This window comes from Carettochelys insculpta, chromosome 6, assembly GCF_033958435.1.
Source record: "Carettochelys insculpta isolate YL-2023 chromosome 6, ASM3395843v1, whole genome shotgun sequence".
NCBI classification, from domain to species: Eukaryota; Metazoa; Chordata; order Testudines; family Carettochelyidae; genus Carettochelys; species Carettochelys insculpta.
This window is the reverse complement of record NC_134142.1, coordinates 44,467,933-44,483,572: the sequence shown is the minus strand read 5'-3', so window position 1 is coordinate 44,483,572 and position 15,640 is coordinate 44,467,933. Positions and strand designations below refer to the sequence as shown.

Sequence of the window (15,640 nt, the reverse complement as noted above, 5' to 3'; positions counted from 1 at the left end):
GAATGTCTGTAGCTTGTGATTTGAAGACTTAGTACACCAGGTCTTGCACACTTCACATCTGAACTGAAAATCTGCAATTTTGTCTTCACAGATGCTATTTGTGAACTCCATATGGGACAAAGTCTTGAATGCAGCTGTTGCTTTTCCTTTCCTGGCACTGATATCCTTAACTATTCCTCCATCTCTGCCCATAATGCTCCCCATATAGGTGAACTGCTCCACATCTTCCAGGTCATCCCCTAGTGTGATGGTATTGGTGGACTGGTTAATCCTCATTGTCTCGGCCTTTCCCTTGTTAATGCTCAGTCCAGTCACTGAGGCAGTTTTGTCTAGCGTTGTGACCTTTTCTTTCTTGCTTTTATGTCAGTGTGAAAGGAGGGTGACATCAGCAAAATCAATGTCCTCTAGCTGTTTGACGTGTCTACTGAATGCTTCACTGATGCCCCTCTGTTGTCCTGTTCATAATCTAGTCCATTGTGATCAAGAAGAGGAAATGTGACAACAGGCACTCCTGAGAGCATGCTAAAGGACTGTGTCAAGATACCATTGTGAACAACTTGGCATGCTAAGTGTTCATACACTGAACAGATCAGGTCAATAACTTTGGATTGGGTACCACGGTGTTGCAGCAGTTTCCACCAAGTGTCTCTATCAAAGCTGTCAAAGGCTCTTCTAATTCTCTCAAGATTAGGTATGGGGGTGGGGGGAGGGGTTCCACTCAAGAGACTGTTCTATGATCACTCAGAGTTGATATTTGGTCAGTACAAGATCTCTCACTTCGGAAGCTGGCTTGTTATTCCCTGAGCTGTCTATCAATTTCTGTCTCCATTCTCTTCAAGAGAATCCTATTGGACACTTTCCCTGAAATAGACAGTAACGTGATGTCCCTCCAGTTCCTGCATTCCTTCAGGCTGTCTCTCTTTAGAAGCTTGATAAGGTAGCCATGTTTCCAAACTTGTGGGATCTATTCAGTGTTCCAAATTTTCCCAAACAGATTATACATCATGTTGACAGATGTCTGACTACCTGCCTTGATTGCTTCTGCAGGGTTGTTGTCTAGACCAGGTGCTTTTCTGCTTTTCAGATGGGCAATGACTTTTCTGATTTCTTCTTTTGTAGGTCTGTTGATGTTAATATGCAGATGTATATTTGCAAGTAGTAACTCCAGAGGTTCCATGTGGGCTGGGCAGTTCAGTGGCTCTTCAAAACGTTCCTTCCATCTACTTCAGATAAGGCTAAAGCAAATTTAAGTGACAAACAGCAATCAGCTGCAGCTCAAGTAAATCCTGAGTACTTACTGGACATCATCCTCTGAGCTGTCAGCCACAAAACAGTTCATTCTGGCTTGAAGGCTTTTTTTTTTTTTTTTTTGGAAGAATATCAGATTGAAGTGGATTAAATTGTTAGTGTGCGACACCAAAACCCAGTATGTCTTTTTTTTTCTTTTTAAGTAAGAACAAATTGCTGTGTTGCACTTAAAGAGATCTATTGTACCATTATATATTCCTGTCAGTGTTTTTGTAATTGTCACCTGAGATCCAGAACCTCACACTACAGTGGTAAAGGTTGCATAAGTATTGAGACAAATTGCAAAAAGAGAGGACAAGTATAAATAGATTTTAATTAGGTTTCTTCTGAAAGTACAGGGAATGGATGAGAAAGATGGCTCTCCCTGCTTTCCCCTCCTTTTGTTGATAACTACATCTAATGTAACAGCTAGTCAGACTCCCTTTAAAAAGGGCATTTTAAAATCTCTGCTGCCAGTCAGGACCTAACAAATATAGAACTAATGATTTCTGAATGGTTAAAAAAAAAACACTTGAGAAACTGACATGTTTATAAGAATTATGCTTCCTTTAAAAAGCAGTAAAAATTACAGACAGCAGAACACACAATATAAATATTTTAGCCTTTTATGAAAAATCAAATTGATTCTTGAGATTAACCGCTGCATTTGCAACCTGTTGCAACAAAAAATAGTTTACTTCCAAAGTTCTTAAATATTTTAAGCTAACAGACAGCTTTAGATGTTATTTTTATTCCAGCTGACAAAACAACTTCCAGTCTGATAGCACAAAGAAAAAAATAACTTCTAAGTTTGTCCATTCTAAGGAGTCTAAAATGATCTGACAATTACATCATTTCCAATTCTCTGATTAAAGATGATGATTAAAATTTTGCTTTTATGTTGCTCTCTCTCCATGCTTGCTGGAAAGACGTGACAACACTAGACATTTCTGTTGCTAAATTTGGTAGCTTGTAAATTTACACAGCTTTTTGTTTATATTAGCTATGTTGTAGAGGATGTCTGGAAAATTTCCCCCTGTATTATGAACAAAGTTTTTGGGATAACTATATCAAATCAATAACAACTGGTTAAATTTTAAAAGGCAGGTGGCACCTAAAAAAAAAAAAAACAAAAAAAAACCACACTTTGTCAATAGGACACAGCTGGACTAGAGAGTTTACAACAGCACAGCTCCCAGCTCTCTACCATCACCACTCCAAAAATGAAGAGAGCTTTGACATTGGCTTAACTGCTCCAGCCCCTGCAAGAAGCAGTAGTTATGGCAGTGGGGAGAAGCTCTTGCACTGACATAATGTATCCCCACCGGCTTTTATGTCACTTCTGGGGCAATGTATTCAAACATCTGAGCAACGTCAGTTAAGCTGACATAAGTGGTGTGTAGACATAGCCTAAGTAATACTGGTTGCATAGAGTTTGAATTGACACTTGACTCTAGGAAATGTAGTGATCAAACAGAAAAATCAAAGAATTGGGAGTATTCAATCATATTTCCAGAGGAAAAAAATTACAATTTATCAGCTGAAGACTCTTTCTTGCATGTATTTGACTGACTCTTCCTTTCTCCTACTTTGTGGCTAACAGTGAAATTCAAACCCATTCCCTTCAATACTAAAAACCATGAGCCTCTGCTGCTTGAGTCAAAGAATTAAATACCCCCATCCCAGAAGTTGTCTGAAGAGGGAGCAGGGGTCCACCACTATAGAGCAGATCACAATATTAAGGTCTTAGCCCCTTATCTTTATGCAGCAGCAGACTCAAACCTCCTGTGGCTGGCCCACAGAAGATACGGAGAACCACATGTTGCATTAGTATTTTGTTTCCTTATATTTGTTAACTGAATACTATCTACTTTTGTCTGCTATAGGTCACTAGTTGAAGTCCAATAACACATAAGAGTAAGTTCCTTTCTCTTTGAGCCGGAGTTCAGAAAGAATTAGAGATTTACAGTAACAAAAACTAGCAGAGACAATGAAGATGACTCGTGTATGGTGGCATTTGTCAAGGCATACGTCTAAAATTATTTCAGGGCAGAGAAATACAGTTTATGCTAGTCTCCCTCCTACAAGTTGCAGAAACTGAGGGGATATATTCCAAACTTTGTTAGCCAATATATCAGCCTGTTTGCTCTTGCTAGATCCTTACTAGATGTGTACAACCAATTTCCTCTCACCCTTGCTTCTTTTTGGGCCATACATATTTACATCCAGGAAGTGAGATGACCTAATCCTCAATGCAAATTAAATTAATATGAAGCAGCAAACATTTCCAATCCTCATCTCCACAAGCATAGATACACCCTGGATAATACATAATAGCTTAATGCAATAAAGAGCTTCTGCACACTCAAAGTAAGTGTTCTAAAGCATGGAATTCCATACACCAGCTTTTCTTTGGAACCTTGCAAGAGAAACTCTTACTCATCCTTATTTATATAACACTCTAGTAAACTCCAAATGAGAACAGAATTGCATAGGAAGATTTGTTTGCAATCAGTAACTTACTAGTTATGTGATTTGTTATGAGAAATAAGTATAACTATCATACGTGGATTGACTTTAAATTTTTAAATCTGGTGGACCGGGAATATGTTTATTTTGGTATATGTATAAAACAGCTTCTAGCACTATCATCGCCTGCAAGATTTTCAGGGCAGTAAGTAATGTTGTTACTACAAAATGTATGATTGTGATTTTCAGAAAAGACTCAAACATAGAAAGGTCAAAAGTCACTTACTACATTTGGGCATAGAATTACCTACCATGAACTGCTAGCAGAGAGAGCCTTGTACACCTCCACGCTAACAAAACCAATGGATCCTCATTACGGTTGTCACTAAGATCTGGGAAGCCAGACATATCTATCACATCATTCATTAATATAAAATGAGTGAGAAACTTGTCATACTGCCTGGATATCAGGTCAACAACAGCCCCTGAAACACAAGTGATGTAGCTGTCAAAGTGAATCCTCTCTAGTGGAATACTGGGCTTAAGAATTCTTAGCATGTCATCACTCTTGACATCAAAAGCCATAATATAGACCCGAAGATTGGAGCTGTTGCGCGTCAGTGCCTTCCAATTCTCATCTTCTGGCATGTTTTCCAAGGACTTGTGCATTATGGAAATATTGTGGACCAGAAGAGAGAGTCGATACAAAGGCACATGGTTGCTATCAGCCAGGACTCTTGCCATTTCAGCTGTAAAATCACAGAAATCCAAGGCGAGTGAGCGCAGATTCACAAAGCGCTCCAATTCAACTGCAGTGATAAGAGTGGTATTACCCGGGATGTGGTTGTCAAGTAAACTCAGGTGTTCCATGGTGTTGGCAATGGGGTTTGATAAAGATGACAATGATGTGGGAGTGACTATCTGCAGCATAAACCCACAAGACAGCCACTTTAGTTGCCTGCTATTGCCCAATATTTCTTCAAATAGTTGTTGTATTCTGCAAGAAAAAAGCAACAACACCCCATTAAATATGACTCAATCTTATAAAAGAGCTGCACAAAATTCTATTTTTTTTTGTAAAAGACTTCTCTTTCAGTTAAGGTGCAATTCTGTAGGTGTGCTACAAGACCTTCTCAAGTAGTCAGAAAGCTCTGTATGTATGGCACCTGTAAAAACCAGGCACTAAAGCAGTTTAATGTCTACCAAACTCAAAAGATTGTGAGTTATTGCGATTTATCTTGGGAAGGACATGTATGTATTCACTGCGTTTGTGGAAAATGTTGTCCTTTGAAGAGAAATGACCCATATTTATCAGAGCCAATTTTTTTTTTTAAATAAAAGTTTAAGGGAATCTATTCAGCCATTCAGGGGTTATACAAATATGAGTGAGTAACTACCACTTTAAAAAAAAGGCTCTGATTTTATACTCCAGTATCTCTAATGCAGTCCTTACCACATTCAGCTCGACAGCAAGCTTTATAGGTACCTTTGCCAGATTTGGATAACTTTGATTTTGAAATCAAGTCAGAAATACTTGAAGTCAGTTAGCTGACCACACTCATTATACCTCTATGTTAAGTGCATATCATAGTGTGGTTCTTAAAATATTTGCATGTGTGCATATTTGAACATTCTCACAATTCCTAGCAATTATAGGAGTTTAAGTCAGAATGAACATGGTTTGAGCCTGACAATATTTTAAAATTAGATACCGATTATCAGATTTATGGCTTTTTGAAAAAAGTGGTCCACATTCACCACACAGGAGGAGTACCCTGCATGTATCCTGATCATCTGTCCCATCCCTGTAATATTTTATGAATGGAAGGTCTTTAAGTTATATAGCCAGTTCATATACCATATCTAAGAAAGGAAGAACTCGATTTCAGTGTGCAATTGGGAATCACACAATTACAGCAGTGTAGCTAAATGTTCTGAATTGGCTCTAAAGAAATTCTTTTATCCTGTCCCCAACAGCTGCTAAAACCCAGCTGTATTTTTGTCTCCCTCACAAGTGTCAAATGATCTTCTGAGAACACAGTCACAGTACATGTTCTAATATGCACGAATACCTTCATGTGCAATCTATAGCACGTCACGTAAGAAAGACAAATGCAGTATCTGCAAAAGGGGAGCTGGGTCAGGCTAAAGGAATCAAGGAATACAAAGCAAAATCTGGAACACAAAGTTAAAAAATAATTTTGCCAAAAATCAAGTAATCTAAGCTCCACTGCTACACAGTATACTGTTCATACAAGCACACACAGGCAGCAAAGAACAGTATATTAAGTCATCTAATTGCAGAAAAAAATGGAAAAAAGCCTATGTTCACATATATCTGATCAGAGGCTAAAATGTGGTAGAGTGGTATGCTCATGCTATCTTGCAATCTTGTGTATTGTCAATTTTAAATTACACCTTCCTTCTGCAATATTTATGAACAGTAAATTTGAAATACATGTATATTCCACATAGAATTACTGAACATCCCTACACATTTTCTTCTTCACTGCTTTCATTGTGTAGCTTAATTTAGATTGTACTTCTCTAATATCTAGATAACCAGGTTTAATTGTCAAACAGCTTAAAAAACTATTTGAGCATTTTGATTTTGATTATTGTGTAAACTATGCTATTAAGTGAACAGTTGTAGGTTTTAATACTGTTCTGTACTAGAACTAAACTCATCCAATCAAAGCAGAGATGCTGAACATTTAGAAACTCAACTTTACAGCAAGTTTCCAAGTCTCAGAGCGGTAGCCTGTATGTGCAAAAACAATGAGAAGTCTTGTGGCACCCTAGAGACTAACAGATTTTCAGTGATAATAGTACACAAAGCCCTAGATTTGAGCTTAACCAGACCTGCCTATAGAATTAGTCATCCATATGTTCACCAAAAAACTATACAGCCACTTCATCAAAAATCTTCTAGCTTTCTAATGCTAAGACAACCCTGCCAGTCCCACCCATTCCATTTTAACCCAACTGCATCTTAAAATATTTAAACTCAGCAGAGAGCATTTCACAAGAATCATACATTGAAGGAATGGAGAACCTTTTTTGGTTGGGAGCCACTGACTTACTGGGGGGTAGGGGGAGAATCAGCTGAAGGCCTCTTGCAAGTATGAAGCAAAAAAAAAAAAAAAAAAAAAGGCCAAACTGACCTGGTCTTCAAGTGAAGAGAGAGAAAAAAACCCTCACAGAGGAGGTTCCCAACTGAGAAGGGGGTGGGGTGGGGGAGGAGAGATTTTTTTCACTACTTTCAAGCTCCGGCCCACAGCCTAGGATAACTTGGGCTAATAGATTTTGTAGGTCCCCTTTGGCTCTGGAGTGTGGTCAAAAAGGAGAGGTTCAGTGCATGGGAGGGAGTTGTGAGTGAGCAGGCTCAGGTAGGAATGTGGCATCTGGGCAAGAGGCAGGGTGCAGAAGTGAGCTTGGGATGTGTGCTCTGGGCCAGAAGTAAGGTGCAAGAACATGCTGAGAGTTAGGTGCAGGGTCTGGGTGGGAGGCAGAGTACAGGAACACGCTGGGGGTGAGGGTATGTGGTGCGGGCAGGAGGTAGTTTGGAGGAGCAGGCAGGGAGTGGGAGTAGAGCTGAGACAAGGTACAGGAGCAGACTGATGGTTGGGGGCTGGGCGGGTGGGTGCAGGAACAGGATGCGGGTGTGGGGTCTGAGTGGGAAGGGAATGCAGTTTGGGGGTGGAGGACCACACATAGCTCCACATGCTGAAGTGAAGTGCCTGTTGGTGGCACCACTCCCCTCACTGCTCCCATGGGCTGCAAGTTGCCTAACAGAAGCAACGGGGGGTGACACCTGCAAGGAATGCTCCCCTGCTCAGAGCTGCTCTGTCCCCGACACCCCCAGGCAGCACCTGCAGGCTGGACCTGACCCTAGCTTGCCTGGATTGCATCTGCAGCTCCCTCCCCGCTGAGGGGAGCCAGCAGGGGCATGCCAGCTTCAGCAGCGCTCCCCGCCCTGCATGACTGAGGGCTGGGGGGTAAGCCACGAGCTTGGCGAGCAACAGGTTCCACATCCCAGACACACTGGAACAATAAAATGAACCCTCATCAGTGGCACAGGCAGACTGGAACACTTGAGTGGGCCCCAATGCAGGGTGGGAGGGCAATGACAGGAGGGAGGCACCACTGGGCTCATCTCTCCTCTCTCCTCCAGCTGGAGAGCAACAGATGCTCTGACCAAGGCCCCTGGAAACATGGGGAGAGGGGCTGAAAAATGTGTACCCCGTCTATGCTCCCCACTCCTGCCATGCACTCCAGTCAGGGAGTAGGACTGGGGGCTTGCCCTGCTCTGTCCAGTGCTCCAGCGGAGTAGTGGGGTTCCATGCCTTGCCCCACTCTGTCTGCTTGGCACTCCCACCAGGAAGTGGAGGAGTATGGGGAACATACTCGGCTCCAGCTGGCGGGTAGGGGAGCACAGGTGAGCTGTGGAGGTTTACTCAATTCCAGGGCTCCAGCTCAAGAGAGGGGACTGGGGAGAAGGAGGAAGGCTTGTCCTACTACGTCTGCCTGGTGCTCCTTCCGGGGAGTAGGATCAGGGCTCAGGTCTTGTCCCCCTCCTGCTCTCCAACTGGGAAGCAGCAGTCAAGGTCTTGCAAGCCCTCATGCCCCAATCCTGCTCCCCAACAAGAGTAGCAGGGCAGTCAGAGCAGGACGAGCACTGGGGGAGGGGGGCAGGAGCAGAGCTGGGATGGGTGTAGTTTGGGGAACCCAACAGAAATCACAATAAAGTTATCATCCTACTGCATTGCCATTCATTTTAACAATGCACTTCCAGTGAGTCCTTCAAATGAACAGGGGACCTCTAATCTTAGAGAACACACTAATTTAACAGCTCACGCCATGTTCCACAAGTTTACACAGGTACCAATTTCTGTATCTTATTTTCAGACAGGATGTTTCAATTACAGTTGCCCACACTCTTCTGATGAAAAATCCCTACTTCTATATTAATACATAGTCTTAGAGCAACAGTAACTAAGACTATGGCGACAATGTAGCCGTAACTCAGAATAAATTACAGTAAAGCCTCAGAGTATGCGACCCCGCTCTTATGCGGCTGACCCTGATTCCTATAGTAAACCCTGTACCGTGATTTCCAGTTGCGCTTAACTCATTCCCCCCCCGCCATGGCTCAACCCTTCTCAGCTCCACACAGCCCCAGCTCAGCGCCCCACAGCTCCACTTACTATCCGTGCATAGCTCCTGCTCACCCTCCACCTGTCTCTGACTCTAGCTCACCACCCATCAGGCACAGCTCCAGCTCAGCCTCCCAGGCCTCAGTTCAAAGCTCACCGGCCCACCACCCATGCACAGCTCCGGCTCACCCTGCTCACCCACACCGAGCTCTGGCTTACCACCCCTCACACGTGGCTCCAGCTCACTCTCCTCCCGCCGCCGTGGTTCAAGCCCCCCGCCTCTGGTTCAACCCCCCTGCCAGCTCACCACCCACACCTGGCTCTGGTTCCAGCTCAAACCCCCACCCCCACTCACCACCCATGCCCGGCTCTGGTTCAAACTCAACCCCGTGGCCCAGCTCACCACCTGAGCAGGGCTCCAACTCACCATCTCCGCACACAGCTCCAGCTCAACTCCACCCGAGCCCCCTGCAGACCTAACCCACCCCAGGCTTAGCCCCCCCGCCTGCCTCCCATGGCCCCAACCCACCGCTAGGCTTAACCCTCCAACTGACCCCCACCCCAGGACTTACCTTTCTGCTGCTACCCTGGCTGCAGAACTTGTGTTCTGCCAGGGAAAAAGCTGGACCTCCACTTATGCGAAATCTGGGTTTATGCGAAGGTGTGCAGAATGGAACCCTTGTGTACTCTGAGACCTTACTGTATGCAATTTGCGCAAAGCAAACGTGATTCTGGGAAGCATTAAAATGAGCGTGGTGAGCAAGACAAGAGAAGTCATTCTTCTGCTCTACTTAGTGCCAATTAAATCCTAGTTGGAGTATTGTGTCCAGATCTGGACACCACGTTGCAAGAAAGACGTAGAGAAATTGGAGAAGAGCAACAAGAACGATTAAAGGTCTAGAGAACATGAGCTATGAGGGATGCCTGAAAGAACTGGGCTTGTTTAGTTTAGAAAAGAGAAGACTTGGAGGGGACATGATAGCAGTTTTCAAGTACCTCAAAGAGGGCTACAAGGAGGAGGGAGAAAAATTGTTCTCCTTGGCCTCTGAGGAGGAGCAATGGGCTTAAACTGCAGCAAGGGAGGTTTATCTTAGACATTAGGAAAAATCTCCTAACTGTCAGGGTGGTTAACACTGAATTAAATTACCTAGGAAGGTTGTAGAATCTCCATCACGGGAGACTTTTAAGAGCAGGTTAGACAGACACCTATCGGGGATGGTCGAGACAGTGCTTGGTCCTGCTGAGAGGGCATGGAAATGGATACAATGACCTCTCAAGGTCCCATTCAGTTCTAATATTCTAGGATTACATAAGCACAGCAAGGTGAGAAAGACACAGTAGGAGATCAATGTCTGCATTTCCACTTTGTTGTAAATTCAAGTCGGGAGCTAGGCATCAGAGAATTTAATGTTCGTGTACTTACTAATCCGCCTGTGACTACCTATGATTGTTTCAGAACTACTTCAGCTGCTGCCACAGAGAAGAAGAAAGAGTGCCCATTCCCCTCCTAGAATTTTGGGATAAGCAGATTTTTTTCCCTCCCTGGCAATGTGTGTTAAACTATGGCATTCAGGGATTGTCTAAATTGGAAGGTTTTATACCAGTATCACCCACTGTGTGCCAAATGAGAAAATTAGCTGGACCACGGGAGGTCAGTATTGCCTAGCACATTACCAACAATTCCAGTGCTTACTGGGCTCTTAGAAGACACTTAGGGGTAAATTACAGCTAAACAAGAGCACAGAACACTGAGAGCCAGGGCATGTGGCTGTAAACAAACTTCATCAGACTACAGGAAAATTGGTCACATCCATGGGGAGTTGTCATGTGGCTAACTAAAAGCTGTGGGACAAAAGCATTCTTGATTACAGAGGTTCAACCTGTACTAATACAGCTTTCCACAGATATGGCCTTTGGAATTATTCTGTAAATAATTAGTTCTCATTTTAAAACAGGCATGCAGTCTTATGACAAATACGTATTTGGAATTCACTCATGACTTTACTCAAAGTCTCTTGTTTCCTCATATTAAATTTTTCTAGTGCTAGTGCCAATTCCTAATGCAGTTCTTCATTTGGTCACAGAACAGCAAGAGCACCTAGAGTGCCTATTAAACCCTGCTCTTTGCTCTCTGGCCCCAGTATGGCTTCACTCTGTTTTGGAGTCATCCTTTCCAAGAATGAAAGCATTGTATCTTTATGCATTTTTTGCACAGACTACTAAAAAATGACAGCTGAAGACAGTTTGTGTGATGTAGACGCAAGAGGCTTAACTAAGAGCAACTTTTCTCATACAGGCCACCACAGAGCACAAAAACAAACTAGATCAACTCTTGCTATGAAGCTAGACCTTTGCCAACCCAATATCCTTGAGCTGAAAAGCACTACAGTCTCATTACCAGTTTTTAAACCAGCATGATATTTTTGCTAGGGTGTACAGAAGAACTTACTGCTTAATCTTTTTGCCATCTGGGTCCACCTTGCCGAGGTATGTATTCGATATACTTCCATGTTGCTGCAGAATGCTTATATCCCCAAAAAGACTTAACTTCTGGAGGTTCCTATAAAAATAGGTTTTGTTAGTTTGCACATGAAGGTAAGACAACATTGGGGAAATGTTAAGGACAATTATTGAACAAAGGAAGCAAGGTCACATTCATACACAAAGACTATGTCTACACTAGAAGCATCTGTCTACAGAAGTTACTGTCGGAAGAGATGTTCCAACAAAACTTCTGTTGACAGAACGTGTCTACACATAAAAGTGGATTGATCTTTTGATCCGCTCTGTTGGCAAAAAGGCACCCCAGAGCGTCTACACAGCTCTTTTGACAGCTTCTGCTCAAATGCTGTTGTACCACCTGATGTACTTTTAACTTTGAAAATAACTACATCTCAAGTTGACAGGTATCCTTTAAATATTCTGTAAGTATAATTTATTCCTAAAACTCCAAAAGATGTTATTTTTGGTAGTGTAACATTCCAGGAATCCTAGTGCAAATGTGGAAGATTACAAGAATTAAAACCACATATTTATTCTGGTTACTGTCATTTAATTTATAAAGAAGCAGGGCTTTTTTTTCTGCCAGAATGCTCTGGAATGGCATTCCAGCAACCTTTTCCAAAAGCCAGCTGGGTGGCCGCATACAAGCCGCGTCTGGCCCTTTAAGAGCCATTTGCAGCTCAGACACAGCTGCCTCTGACTGATGACTCCTCCACTCCCTGCCCGCTCTGAAATACCAGAAGAGGGTAGCCACGTGGAGGAGTCAGTGGCAAGGTAGGGGGTGAGGTTGGGTTGGTGAGGGGTGGGGGTAGCGGGGTATAAGCCAAGAGGTGGGTTGCAGCCGCATGGGGGTGGCTTGGGGGCTGCACGGAGGGTAAGCTTGGGGTGGTGGTGGGGGTAGGGCTGTGATTGCAACAGGTGTGAGGCCCAAGCCACTCCAACAGGCAGTTAAGCCTCCAGGGGGCGGTTTAGACCCCACACAAGGAGGCAGGCAAGCTCCCAAGGGGCAGCTTAGGCACCACGCAGAAGGCAGTTAAAAGCTGCTGGGGGGCAGCTTGGGCTTCCCAGGAGTGGGTAGACAGTTAAGCCGCTGGGGGGTTGGTTAGGGCCCCACATGGGGGCAGGTATGCCATCAGGAAGCAGCCTGGGCCCTGTGCACTGGGGGCAGCTTAGGCCCCACACTGGGGGCAGGCAGGAGAGGTTGGGTGGTTTGGGGCTTGAGTTCCGCCACCTTCTCTTCTAGGAAAAAAAAGCACTTAACAGAGGTAAGATGTTGTAATGTCACCAGTTCCTTGATGCAGCACGATCAGTGCTGCTGTAAACATGAGGAATAGTCAGGCTTTAGTCTTGTGCTGGTGCAGTGTCTTCGACATTACTCAGATATATGTATAAAAATTAGAACAGCCGCCTTGCTCTAACATGTGGCATGAGGGAGAAGGGGTTAATGGCAGAAAACTAAATAATATGGCCACGAACAGCCCTAGACAATGGCACATTCTCAATAATTTAATGCTGCTACCAGCACCACCACGCCCTTGGGATAACTTTCTGTTGAAGCATTCATATCTCCAGAACTTAACACTTTAAAAGGTGCTACCTCCAAAAAACTGTTCCCCAGTTTATTATGTGAACATCAGCAACACTAAAACCCATGCATCAGCACCAAGGAACCTTCCCTGGGCTTTTCAGGGCACTTCACCAGAAAATGACTAAGTTGTCCTAAAATATTTCATTTGGGCTGTGTCTACACTAGCCCTCAACTTCGAAGGGGGCATGGTAATTAGGGTGTTGGGAGATTACTAATGAAGTGCTGCAGTGCATATGTAGCACTTCATTAGGCTAAATCTCCCCCATGGCAACTTCAAAGTGCCGGCTTGCGTGTAGCCGCGGGTACTTCAAAGTCCCAAAATTTTGAGGAGTAAAGGAACTTCGAAGGAGCACAGGCTCTTCAAAGTACCCACAGCTACACGCAAGCCGGCACTTCGAAGTTGCCATGGGGGAGATTTAGCCTAATGAAGTGCTACATATGCACTGCAGCACTTCATTAGTAATCTCCCAACACCCTAATTACCATGCCCCTTTCAAAGTTGGGGGCTAGTCTAGACACAGCCTTGCAGTGGTGCTAAAGATATGTAGAAAAGATGTCTCACTTCCCTAATTTTAGGTCTAGTCTATCACCCTTTATTATCACTTTGAATTAGTACTACTAGACACTCTTGTTTAGTTTCCAATCTGTCATACTTCCTACTCTGATTTCCTAACAGCTGTCTCCCAGTTCTATCTGCTGTCTATCTCCTCTCCTCAATGAATGAAACATCCTTAGTAGTAAGGCTCCAAATGCTCATTTTTATATTTTAATTAAAATTTCCAAAGCACAATATACAGGAATGTTAAATATCCAGGTGTAGCTTGCTAGGAAGTATGATCAATAGAGCAGCCCAAGTTATTTGATATAATATTCAAATATAATGTTATGACAACTACTCTCATTTTCAGTATGCCTCAGATTTTTTTATACTGAAGATGCCTAAAAACCTCAAAATAAACTGTTGCGTGAGGAGAAGTTGAAGATTTTGGCATCAGAAAAAGCGGATAGTTGGGATTTTTTGCTCTGGGAAGCTGAGAGTCAGTTTAGTACTGATGAGGGAAGTAGGTGGTCTAGCTCTTTCTGCTGAAAGTGACTGGCAACATCATATCTAATGCTGAGAACCAAACGGTCACCTTTCACTTTCAGAAACAAACAACAGATGCGGCAGGTCACACTTTTCAGAGCATCTGCAGACTCAGGAAGACATTACACACGAGGACAATAAGCTACATTTTTAAAGCTTTGAACTGGAAAGCAACTCTGACAAATGATTAATTATGCAGCAACAGAATTGCAGGGCACACAGGGCCTGTTCAACATTCAGCATCACGTCACTACTTTTAACCCACTGTTTTGTTTCAAGATTACATTAGTATTAATAAATTTGTTACATTTCTTTGTGCTAGCACTGTACACACAACTAGAAGATAGCTTCTGCCCCAAAGAGTTTACTATATAATAAATGAAGACAGCTATAGTTCTGTTCTCTTTTGTATTTGTTATCCACATGATTACTATTATCACCTGAAAATTTTATCTTGGATGAATTCAGATCCTTTCCTTCCTCCCCCAACCCAGCATAAATCATTAATTAAAACAACACGTGCTGACTCCTATGACATACCACTTATTTCTTCTGATCTCTGCTTCAGTTTTATTATGTCCTTTCTCTTCTCTTCAATAAAATTATTCAGTAGTAATTTTTCTTTCAAGTAGCAACCTGAGGCTCCACTTAGTATCAGAGTGGTGCTGTTCTATGTACTAGCAACACATACAGAGGCAGTTCTTGTCCCAAATAATAAAACATCCGATTTCTCATCCATGAAATTCTACTTCTAAAGTTTTATATTTCTCCAGTTACTGTATAATGTCATGCTAAAATGCCATTTAGTAATTGCACTACACCTAATTTGCCTGCTGCACCTTATTTTTAATAAACTTATTTTTGCCCAGTACACATTTTTCACATAGGCCTAATTTACATACACCAGGCATAGGGAATGGCAAATTTGCTCATTCATGATCTGTGATAGCATTCCACACTGCTTGCTAATGAAGCTGCCTGTAACAGACCAGTGGTGGCAGGGGGGGGGCGGGGCTGCTGAAGAATCTCATGTGTAAAGATGCAGCCATTCTGACTTCCTTTATCTGCTGTTTAATAATGATTAATGGCCTGTTTAATTATCCTGGAGCCTCATTTTATTTATTCCTGAAATTCTTTAAGACACGTGCCATATTTTGCTGAAACACTGGGGTTTTACTAAAATCTAGATTCTTACTATCTGCTATGATACTGATCTACCAAGTCACAGTGTGCCATGTCTTCACGGGGGAGGGACACAAGCAGTAGACATCAATACCTTCCTATTTATTCCTCAGAAGAGCTTTGACAGGGTAAGTCTACACTCATGGATTTCAACACCACAGAGAAGAGAAAGCAAACATTTTTTCCCTCCACTGTCTCTCAAAAAGAATCTTCTTGAAAAGCAATCATTCACTTAATAAGAACATAGATACTCTGATGATTCATAGGAAGTTTCCCCATACCTGATACTTACTTTAGAATCTTTGTTTAAGCCACGCTGTGTTCCTGTTGCTCATTCACCATCAGAAGTCAGAGTCCTCTGTGACCCTCATA

At 43.0% G+C, this 15,640-nt stretch overlaps 1 protein-coding gene across 7 annotated transcripts in view; it reads right to left on the bottom strand.

The window, feature by feature from the left end:
- FBXO33 (F-box protein 33) overlaps positions 1–15,640 on the bottom strand; it is a 71,689-nt gene that overhangs the window by 48,095 nt on the left and 7,954 nt on the right. For 5 of the 7 annotated variants that reach the window (XM_074996816.1, XM_074996821.1, XM_074996818.1 and 2 more), the window contains exons 2-3: positions 11,362–11,472; positions 4,068–4,753 (exon numbers count right to left, since the gene is read on the bottom strand). In XM_074996816.1, the coding sequence (XP_074852917.1) occupies positions 4,068–4,753; positions 11,362–11,472 (797 nt within the window). The remainder of the gene's footprint in view (positions 1–4,067; positions 4,754–11,361; positions 11,473–15,640) is intronic. The other 2 variants (XM_074996822.1, XM_074996819.1) reach the window with 2 other exon arrangements.